General features: G+C 31.6%; 1 protein-coding gene across 1 annotated transcript in view; it reads left to right on the plus strand.

Annotated features, from left to right (window-relative positions):
* Window positions 1–12,045, plus strand: part of LOC119610208 (hemicentin-1) — an 89,362-nt gene that overhangs the window by 55,721 nt on the left and 21,596 nt on the right. Inside the window, exon 4 of the mRNA XM_037965336.1 lies at window positions 4,098–4,311. Coding sequence (XP_037821264.1) covers window positions 4,098–4,311 — 214 coding nt within the window. The remainder of the gene's footprint in view (window positions 1–4,097; window positions 4,312–12,045) is intronic.

Below are 12,045 nucleotides of genomic sequence, written 5' to 3' on the forward strand. Positions count from 1 at the left end.
TACACCTGAATTTCTCTGCAGAATTTTAATTCAATAAATCCAGACATTTGTCTACAGCTTTTATGTAAATAACAATAACTACCGCCATCATTTGATACCTTCGTTTTGCGAGCCTTTGTAGAAGTTTCCCAAGCTTATATCTTTTGTGTCACATTTTCTATTGTTTAAGTCACTGTAATGACTTTTGACAGACACACGTAGCTGCTTTCTACTTCAGCTATATTGTCTCTTTGTTTCCGAGTTTTTTCTTTTTTAATTTTATGGGACCTTCTTAATTATCCACTTTTTGGATCTTTTAATTTCAGTTGTGTCTGGCAATTAATGTTCAGGAAACATTTGTGTCTTTAATGTTCTGTTGGCTTTTTGATGTTTGTTCTTTATGAGGTTTTTTTTGCTGTTTTTAGGTATACAGTTTCAAATTCCATTGGTGTCAATTTGCCAGTCTATTAAATCTATTCCCAGTATCTGCCTGCAGAAGTTGTATGTAATAGAAATCTGTTAAACATTCAAAAAGTTATAGCGATTTTCGTAACATAACCTTTAAATTAATATTAATCATACGTACCGCAGTCCACTACATTAGCAATTTACTTTATTGATCTCTATAATGAAAAATTTTGTAAACAGTTTGAAAAACCTAAATTTTTTATAACACTATAATTATTATAATTTATACCAACAGTAAGGCAATTTTAAAATACAGATTTCTTTAACATTTAAAGTAGCTTTCCGAATTTGTCTAGAGCATCTGTTTGACCAACTGTACAAGAGATCTTTGTGGTAAATGCTTACTATATTTGAAAGTTACAGCTTTTTAAATATTTAAAAAATGTCTTTAATTTGATAAAATTCCCTTTTGTGGTAGTGGGTTATTTTACGCAAGATATATCAGGAACACTGTAGTGCTATGAGGTAACATTATAAAAGTAAATATGTTCTCTATACTAACTAAACTGTAAATTATATATGCTTTAACTCAAAAAACTCTTCAAATGTTGAAAACAATTGTAATCATTAATCTTAAGTCTCATACCTTTTAAAGATTGATGACATAAGGTAAGATGAAAATGACACACCAACATTTTCGTTTGTAAAAGATGTTTGTTTAATGACACACAAATATGCGATATTACCATTGGAACAGGTTAAAAACAGTTTACTTACATACGTTGATTGCAGTGCCATAAATATTTTACGCAAAATAAATCCTGCTATCCAAAAAAAAAGCTTTTACATTATATTCAAAATATAATGAGTTTTACCTTTTTTTTAAACAGGTGATAACTATTTTTAAGTTATTTTTGAAATTTAGTATACGAGTATTTCTCTTTGTGTTCATGCATACCGATGACTCCGGAATGTGTGCACATAACTGAACCGGAAATGAATTATATTTAAATTATATTGTAGAACTGAACCAGAACTGAACTATATTTAAATTATATTCTAGAACTGAACCAGAACTGAACTAGAACTGAATTAGAACTGAATTAGAACTGAACTAGAACTGAATTAGAACTGAACTAGAACTGAACTAGAACTGAACTAGAACTGAACTAGAACTGAACTAGAACTGAACTAGAACTGAACTAGAACTGAACTAGAACTGAACTAGAACTGAACTAGAACTGAACTAGACTGAACTAGAACTGAACTAGAACTGAACTAGAACTGAACTAGAACTGAACTAGAACTGAACTAGAACTGAACTAGAACTGAACTAAACTGAACTAGAACTGAACTAGAACTGAACTAGCTGACTAGAACTGAACTAGAACTGAACTAGAACTGAACTAGAACTGAACTAGAACTGAACTAGAACTGAACTAGAACTGAACTAGAACTGAACTAACTGAACTAGAACTGAACTAGAACTGAACTAGAACTGAACTAGAACTGAACTAGAACTGAACTGAACTAGAACTGAACTAGAACTGAACTAGAACTGAACTTAGAACTGAACTAGAACTGAACTAGAACTGAACTAGAACTGAACTGAAAGAACTGAACTAGAACTGAACTAGAACTGAACTAGAACTGAACTAGAACTGAACTAGAAAGAACTGAACTGAACTAGAACTGAACTGAAGAACTGAACTAGAACTTGAACTGAACTAGAACTGAACTAGAACTGAACTAGAACTGAACTAGAAACTGAACTAGAAGAACTAGAACTGAACGAACTGAACTAGAACTGAACTAGAACTGAACTAGAACTGAACTAGAACTGAACTAGAACTGAACTAGAACTGAACTGAACTAGAACTGAACTGAACTAGAACTAGAGAACTAGAACTGAACTAGAACTGAACTAGAACTGAACTAGAACTGAACTAGAACTGAACTAGAACTGAACTAGAACTGAACTAGAACTGAACTAGAACTGAACTAGAACTGAACTAGAACTGAACTAGAACTGAACTAGAACTGAACTAGAACTGAACTAGAACTGAACTAGAACTGAACTAGAACTGAACTAGAACTGAACTAGAACTGAACTAGAACTGAACTAGAACTGAACTAGAACTGAACTAGAACTGAACTAGAACTGAACTAGAACTGAACTAGAACTGAACTAGAACTGAACTAGAACTGAACTAGAACTGAACTAGAACTGAACTAGAACTGAACTAGAACTGAACTAGAACTGAACTAGAACTGAACTAGAACTGAACTAGAACTGAACTAGAACTGAACTAGAACTGAACTGAACTGAACTAGAACTGAACTAGAACTGAACTAGAACTGAACTAGAACTGAACTAGAACTGAACTAGAACTGAACTAGAACTGAACTAGAACTGAACTAGAACTGAACTAGAACTGAACTAGAAAACTAGAACTGAACTAGAACTGAACTAGAACTGAACTAGAACTGAACTAGAACTGAACTGAAACTGAAACTGAACTAGAACTGAACTAGAACTGAACTAGAACTGAACTAGACTGAAACTAGAAACTGAACTAGAACTGAACTAGAACTGAACTAGAACTAAACTAGAACATGAACTAGAACTGAACTAGAACTGAAAACTAGAACTGAACTAGAACTGAACTAGAACTGAACTAGAACTGAACTAGAACTGAACTAGAACTGAACTAGAACTGAACTAGAACTGAACTAGAACCGAACTAGAACTGAACAAGAACTGAACTAGAACTGAACAAGAACTGAACTAGAACTGAACTAGAACTGAACTAGAACTGAACTAGAACTGAACTAGAACTTAACTAGAACTGAACTAGAACTGAACTAGAACTGAACTAGAACTGAACTAGAACTGAGCTAGAACTGAACTAGAACTGAACTAGAACTGAACTAGAACTGAACTAGAACTGAACTAGAACTGAACTAGAACTGAACTAGAACTGAACTAGAACTGAACTAGAACTGAACTCAGGGGAAAACCATATAATTTTTTATCCTTATTTTAACTTAATCAATAAATCCATAAGTGTAAATGTTTGTAATACCGAAAAATTAGTATGCTTCACTTATCTATGCAAAATCTTTTTCAGAAATCCAATAAATCACGAGTTACAAAAAATATTTTTCTGTTAAAACATTTTGCAAAATAAACTCAAATGTAAGTAAGTTTAACAATTCGAAAACATTCCAGGTAAAAAATACAAACACTCTGGTACATTTTATAAAAAATAAATTATGTATAATGGAAGCAAATCAAAAAAAATACTTACCATATTTAAATAAAATAACCAACATCAAACACCTACTGTGCGCTCTGTTTCACATCAGGATTTCTTTTATTTTAATAATTTAAATGTTAAAGCACCCACAATTTAACCACAAACCTCTGCTCTGGTTTTGCTTTCGAAATTTAGTCAAGTTGTGCTGGGCACAAGCACGTACTTACCGAGAAATATTTTATATTAAGTAATTTAACAGTATTTTCTTATTATTTCATCATGTACTCAATTTTGTTAAATTTATTCATTCGTCTTGTTCATTTATTTATTATTCTTATTCTGGTATTTCCTTTCTTTCATTTCTTTTTTTTTCGTCTCCCTATAAATGAAATTCAACATGAACAACAATAACTACAACTACAATAAATGTGGAATAAAAACAATGAAAAGGTATCATGGATGCGTCGAAAAGGCGACGAACTGGCACTTATTACATTTGGTCGTCATACATACAGCGGTGATTCCAGATACTCGTTAGAGTTTGAAGAACCAAACGATTGGAAACTTTTAATCCAATACGCCAACGAACGTGACGAGGGTCCTTATGAGTGTCAAGTTTCATCACATCCGCCTTTAGTGTTGTTAGTCTACTTAACTGTAATTGGTAAGTTTCTCAATGGATACACCAAAATACACATACACTGATGCATATACATACAAATATATATACACTCGAACATTCAATTTATAAAATCCAAGTTAGTTACAAATATACTGCTAGTATATGAAACCGAAATATTTTTGTAGTGCTACTCAAACTTATCCGACATTCCACAGTAACTGTCTCAAATTTGTATTTTTACTTATCTCAGTTACATGTTCCAAAAATATATAAATTCAAATAAACCAAAGACATCTGGGAAATGTACATTTGTAAGGGATACATTATCCGACTGTAAAACTACTTGGTTTTAAAGCTGTCCTTCGCATGTATGTAAGTTTTTGTACGTATGTCTTCGTATACATGTATTATTGTCCACAATCAATCATTTTGAGATGTTGCTCTTGTCCTCATCTACAATCACACACATTCTTAACATATCACACCTACTTTTCATTCTGTTCATCATCGTCAGATTCCCATCGTCATTGTGCTCCTTTCTAAATAATTCAAGTAAAAACGGAAATAAAAACAGTCAGTCCATTGTTGTGATTTCACTTTAAGATTATACGATACGTGTATTTTACTGATGGTACTGACTGACAAGTACTTTTATGTTACGAGGACTGTCTTTACAGTACTCTCGTAATATAAATATTGGTAAACTTTTTAAACTATAACGGATCCTAGTCTAGAGTCTAGTCTATAGTCTAGTCTATAGTCTAGTCTATAGTCTAGTCTATAGTCTAGTCTATAGTCTAGTCCTATAGTCTAGTCTATAGTCTAGTCTATAGTCTAGTCTATAGTCTAGTCTATAGTCTAGTCTATAGTCTAGTCTATAGTCCTAGTCTATAGTCTAGTCTATAGTCTAGTCTATAGTCTATCTATAGTCTTAGTCTATAGTCTAGTCTATAGTCTAGTCTATAGTCTAGTCTATAGTCTAGTCTATAGTCTAGTCTATAGTCTAGTCTATAGTCTAGTCTATAGTCTAGTCTATAGTCTAGTCTATAGTCCGAAGTCTATAGTCTAGTCTATAGTCTAGTCTATAGTCTAGTCTATAGTCTAGTCTATAGTCTAGTCTATAGTTCTAGTCTATAGTCTAGTCTATAGTCTAGTCTATAGTCTAGTCTATAGTCTAGTCTATAGTCTAGTCTATAGTCTAGTCTATAGTCTAGTCTATAGTCTAGTCTATGTCTAGTCTATAGTCTAGTCTATAGTCTAGTCTATAGTCTAGTCTATAGTCTAGTCTATATCTAGTCTATAGTCTAGTCTATAGTCTAGTCATAGTCCTAGTCTAGTCTATAGTCTAGTCTATAGTCTAGTCTATAGTCTAGTCTATAGTCTAGTCTATAGTCTAGTCTATAGTCTAGTCTATAGTCTAGTCTATAGTCTAGTCTATAGTCTAGTCTATAGTCTAGTCTATAGTCTAGTCTATAGTCTAGTCTATAGTCTAGTCTATAGTCTAGTCTATAGTCTAGTCTATAGTCTAGTCTATAGTCTAGTCTATAGTCTAGTCTATAGTCTAGTCTATAGTCTAGTCTATAGTCTAGTCTATAGTCTAGTCTATAGTCTAGTCTATAGTCTAGTCTATAGTCTAGTCTATAGTCTAGTCTATAGTCTAGTCTATAGTCTAGTCTATAGTCTAGTCTATAGTCTAGTCTATAGTCTAGTCTATAGTCTAGTCTATAGTCTAGTCTATAGTCTAGTCTATAGTCTAGTCTATAGTCTAGTCATAGTCTAGTCTATAGTCTAGTCTATCTAGTCTATAGTCTAGTCTAGTCTAGTCTATAGTCTAGTCTATAGTCTAGTCTATAGTCTAGTCTATAGTCTAGTCTATAGTCTAGTCTATAGTCTAGTCTATAGTCTAGTCTATAGTCTAGTCTATAGTCTAGTCTATAGTCTAGTCTATAGTCTAGTCTATAGTCTAGTCTATAGTCTAGTCTATAGTTAGTCTATAGTCTAGTCTATGTCTAGTCTATAGTCTAGTCTATAGTCTAGTCTATAGTCTAGTCTATAGGTCTAGTCTAGTCTATAGTCTAGTCTATAGTCTAGTCTATAGTCTAGTCTATAGTCTAGTCTATAGTCTAGTCTATAGTCTAGTCTATAGTCTAGTCTATAGTCTAGTCTATAGTCTAGTCTAGTCTATAGTCTATAGTCTAGTCTATAGTCTAGTCTATAGTCTAGTCTATAGTCTAGTCTATAGTCTAGTCTATAGTCTAGTCTATAGTCTCTATAGTCTAGTCTATAGTCTAGTCTATAGTCTAGTCTATAGTCTAGTCTATAGTCTAGTCTATAGTCTAGTCTATAGTCTAGTCTATAGTCTAGTCTATAGTCTAGTCTATAGTCTAGTCTATAGTCTAGTCCTATAGTCTAGTCCTATAGTCTAGTCTATAGTCTAGTCTATAGTCTAGTCTATAGTCTAGTCTACTAGTCTAGTCTATCAGTCTAGTCTATAGTCTGTCTATAGTCTAGTCTATAGTCTAGTCTATAGTCTAGTCTATAGTCTAGTCTATAGTCTAGTCTATAGTCTAGTCTATAGTCTAGTCTATAGTCTAGTCTATAGTCTAGTCTATAGTCTAGTCTATAGTCTAGTCTATAGTCTAGTCTATAGTCTAGTCTATAGTCTAGTCTATAGTCTAGTCTATAGTCTAGTCTATAGTCTAGCTCTAGTCTAGTCTATAGTCTAGTCTATAGTCTAGTCTATAGTCTAGTCTATAGTCTAGTCTATAGTCTAGTCTATAGTCTAGTTTATAATCTAGTCTAGTCTATAATCTACGTCTATCGTCCTAGTCTATAGTCTAGTCTATAGTCTAGTCTATAGTCAAGTCTATAGTCTAGTCTATAGTCTAGTCTATAGTTTAGTCTATAGTCTAGTCTATAGTCTAGTCTATAGTCTAGTCTATAGTCTAATCTATAGTCTAGTCTATAGTCTAGTCTAAAGTTTAGTCTATAGTCTAGTCTATATTGTCTATAGTCTAGTCTATAGTGTAGTCTATAGTCTAGTCTATAGTTTGGTCTATAGTCTAGTCTATAGTCTAATATAGTCTATAGTTTAGTCTATAGTCCAGTCTGCAGTTTAATATATAGTCTAGTCTATAGTTTAGTATAAATTCTGGTATATAAACTAGTTTATATTCTTGTCTATAGTCTTGTCTGTAGTCTAGTCTATAGTCTAGCCTATATACTAGTCTATTCTTTCAGTTAAATTTTTTTTTTTATGCAAAATATTCGCATGCAAGCTTCTTAAGAAAAAAACACCATAACTTTATTTTATTAAATTAAAACTTTACAAATTGCCTTCGCAATTCAGTCTGCTGTCTTTTCTTTATTTCTGACATATAACGGTTGACTGAATATTTACGTTTAAAATAGTACATTTTGCGATCGGATATACATTCATGAAATGAAATCAGTGTTAGTTACGCCGCCTGAATAATGTACAGAGGACAAAATTGAGGAGAAGGGGAGGGTTTCGTCTTCAAATTAAAAATTAATTTTTGAAAATTTTCTAATATAAAATGTTTAATGCATTATCATCATGGTTAAGCATTAGTTGAATGACTTGCTGATGGACAGTCTAATAAAGTATTGAAGATGTTTGACTTGACATATGAACAAAAAAATGTATGATGAAAATTGGCCATTTCATTGAAGAACTACTTAGAAATGAATGATTGCACATAATTGGAAATTAAGTATAAGCATAATATTACATTGATCTTATACTTATTTTGACTTAAGGTTACTTGAGTATAATAGGAAAAAAGTTAATAAAATATATTTGGTTTAAAAAAAACCACCTTCAAATACATAAATTCTCAAAAAATATAAAACTCCTTTTGAATAAAAGATTTTTTTCTCGAGGAAAAAACTAAATAATTTCTCAATCGAATTATTGCGTATACGTTTTATTTTATTGATATTTTTCTTAAGTTAAATATTCTTCATACGCCCCATATGACTAAGTAAATAAAAGCATACTTTTGAAATGTTAATTTATAATTTTTTTGGAAAATACATACTATATATTTTGTTTACCACAAGAACAGCAAAAAAATAAGTTTTTAGCTTTTATCACTAAAAGTTTTATATTATTAGTGGTAATAGGAAGAATTGATTATTGTAGAGTATTTTAAAATGAATATTCTAATTTTAATACCATTAAATTTACATCAGGATAAGCAAGTAGAAAAAATCTTTCTTTTAAAATATTTATTTATTTGTGGTCAACACAAATCTGTTCCACATTGTTCTTTACTAAGTTAAGCACCATAACGAATAAAATTGAAAGCACTTATGCAAATATATACTAGCAGTATTACACCCCTTCAATTGAATATTCTCCAAAGATAAGCTATCTAAATGGAACACAATACTATCAACTTTATTATACGATTGAACATTGCTAACTTTTTATCTTTTTTCCCATAAAATGTTCTGCTCTAAATATCAAAACTCCTACAACTCTTTTCTCATTTCTTTTACTTTGCCAAAAAATTTGCCTTGATGTATTATTCTTTGTTAAAATAAATTTAAAGATGAAAATAAAGATTGAAAATTGAAGAAATACACTAAACTTAAGTATTCCTTTTGAAAATTATACCCTTTGGCCATTTAAATCCAAACTAATAATATTCATTGCCTCTACAATATCATATCTTTACATACACTTACGTATTCCTTTGTAATATTTGTTCATGATTCTTTAAAGCTTGTGCCATGTACGTACGTACATCTCTATAACTCTATTACCCTGACGATGTTGATGATGACGCCGTCGCTGCTACATGTCGATAGTGTTGCTGAGTTGTTGTCTATGTTGATTGAAATGGTTATTGCTGATTGTATGTCCTAAATTCTGAAATTTGGTCATCAAAAATTAGACAAACTTCATATAAACATGATGTTATTTCGTGTTTTGTTATTTTTATATCTTTCTGGGTGTGTATGTGTTAGCGCTTAAGTGTCTATAGCATGAAGATATGTATATGCAACATTTATGTGCTAAAATAAATTAAAGCCAACAAAGAAAAAATTTCCACAAAAAAAGAATAGAAACAAAGCAAAAATGCTTCATTCTTAACTACTCATAGTTCACATGCTTAACAATTTCAATTTATCTCTTGGTTAGATAGAAATTTTTTGTATCACAAAAAAGCATTCATTTCAAATTGTTTTTAGTATGTACTTCTATAGTCTACATTTAGGCTTATATTCATACCTCTTGTAGTTACAGTTAAAGAAATTTGCCAAGGCAATGAGTAAAATAGATTAATATTATGTACTGTTAATCCCTATAATCCTTGCACTGCAACTGTAGCATTAAAGAGATTTAATACTGCAGTTAAAAAAATACGCAATTTTGTATGTCATAAAGTGTTGGTTATATGAAAATGTAAGATGAAAATAAAAAAAAATAGTTTTCTTTATGACTCTTTCTATGAAAATTGCCTAATTGTATGTAAATATATTATGGACCAAATAAAGAATCCTAGTTACGATTATTCTTGCTAATTATTACTCTATATTATCTTTACTTTGCAAATTCAAAACTCTCTCGATATCGACAAGTATAGACTATTCTATAGTCGAGGGTGTGTAGTCTAGGCTATAGTCGAATCTATAGTCTATAGTCTAGTCTATAGTCTAGTCTATAGTCTAGTCTATAGTCTAGTCTATAGTGTAGTCTATAGTCTAGTCTATAGTCTAGTCTACAGTCTAGTCTATAGTCTAGTCTATAGTCTAGTCTATAGTCTAGTCTATAGTCTAGTCTATAGTCTAGTCCATAGTCTAGTCCATAGTCTAGTCCTATAGTCTAGTCTATAGTCTAGTCTATAGTCAAGTCTATAGTCTAGTCTATAGTCTAGTCTATAGTCTAGTCTATAGTCTAGTCTAGTCTAGTCTATAGTCTAGTCTATAGTCTAGTCTATAGTCTAGTCTATAGTCTAGTCTATAGTCTAGTCTATAGTCTAGTCTATAGTCTAGTCTATAGTCTAGTCTATAGTCTAGTCTATAGTCTAGTCTATAGTCTAGTCTATAGTCTAGTCTATAGTCTAGTCTATAGTCTAGTCTATAGTCTAGTCTATAGTCTAGTCTATAGTCTAGTCTATAGTCTAGTCTATAGTCTAGTCTATAGTCTAGTCTATAGTCTAGTCTATAGTCTAGTCTATAGTATAGTCTATAGTCTAGTCTATAGTCTAGTCTATAGTCTAGTCTATAGTCTAGTCTATAGTCTAGTCTATAGTCTAGTATATAGTCTAGTCTATAGTCTAGTCTATAGTCTAGTCTATAGTCTAGTATAGTCTAGTCTATAGTCTAGTCTATAGTCTAGTCTATAGTCTAGTCTATAGTCTAGTCTATAGTCTAGTCTATAGTCTAGTCTACTAGTCTAGTCTATAGTCTAGTCTATAGTCTAGTCTATAGTCTAGTCTATAGTCTAGTCTATCAGTCTAGTCTATAGTCTAGTCTATAGTCCTAGTCTATAGTCTGTCTATAGTCCTAGTCTATAGTCTAGTCTATAGTCTAGTCTATAGTCTAGTCTATAGTCTAGTCTAGTCTAGTCTATAGTCTAGTCTATAGTCTAGTCTATAGTCTAGTCTATAGTCTATCTATAGTCTAGTCTATAGTCTAGTCCTATAGTCTAGTCTATAGTCTAGTCTATAGTCTAGTCTATAGTCTAGTCTATAGTCTAGTCTATAGTCTAGTCTATAGTCTAGTCTATAGTCTAGTCTATAGTCTAGTCCTATAGTCTAGTCTATAGTCTAGTCTATAGTCTAGTCTATAGTCTATCTATAGTCTAGTCTATAGTCTAGTCTATAGTCTAGTCTATAGTCTAGTCTATAGTCTAGTCTATAGTCTAGTCTATAGTCTAGTCTATAGTCTAGTCTATAGTCTAGTCTAGTCTATAGTCTAGTCTATAGTCTAGTCTATAGTCTAGTCTATAGTCTAGTCTATAGTCTAGTCTATAGTCTAGTCTATAGTCTAGTCTATATCTAGTCTATAGTCTAGTCTATAGTCTAGTCTATAGTCTAGTCTATAGTCTAGTCTATAGTCTAGTCTATAGTCTAGTCTATAGTCTAGTCTATAGTCTAGTCTATAGTCTAGTCTATAGTCTAGTCTATAGTCTAGTCTAGTCTAGTCTATAGTCTAGTCTATAGTCTAATCTATAGTCTAGTCTATAGTCTAGTCTATAGTCTAGTCTATAGTCTAGTCTATAGTCTAGTCTATAGTCTAGTCTATAGTCTAGTCTATAGTCTAGTCTATAGTCTAGTCTATAGTCTAGTCTATAGTCTAGTCTATAGTCTAGTCTATAGTCTAGTCTATAGTCTAGTCTATAGTCTAGTCTATAGTCTAGTCTATAGTCTAGTCTATAGTCTAGTCTATAGTCTAGTCTATAGTCTAGTCTATAGTCTAGTCTATAGTCTAGTCTATAGTAGTCTATAGTCTAGTCTATAGTCTAGTCTATAGTCTAGTCTATAGTCTAGTCTATAGTCTAGTCTATAGTCTAGTCTATAGTCAAGTCTATAGTCTATTCTATAGTCTAGTCTATAGTCTAGTCTATAGTCTAGTCTATAGTCTAGTCTATAGTCTAGTCTATAGTCTAGTCTATAGTCTAGTCTATAGTCTAGTCTATAGTCTAGTCTATAGTCTAGTCTATAGTCTAGTCTATAGTCTAGTCTATAGTCTAGTCTATAGTCTAGTCTATAGTCTAGTCTAGTCTATAGTCTTGCTAGCAGC

The sequence above is a fragment of the Lucilia sericata genome, unplaced genomic scaffold, assembly GCF_015586225.1.
Source record: "Lucilia sericata isolate MDLA Ls3-8-SP2 unplaced genomic scaffold, ASM1558622v1 Contig001139F_arrow, whole genome shotgun sequence".
NCBI classification, from domain to species: domain Eukaryota; kingdom Metazoa; phylum Arthropoda; class Insecta; order Diptera; family Calliphoridae; genus Lucilia; species Lucilia sericata.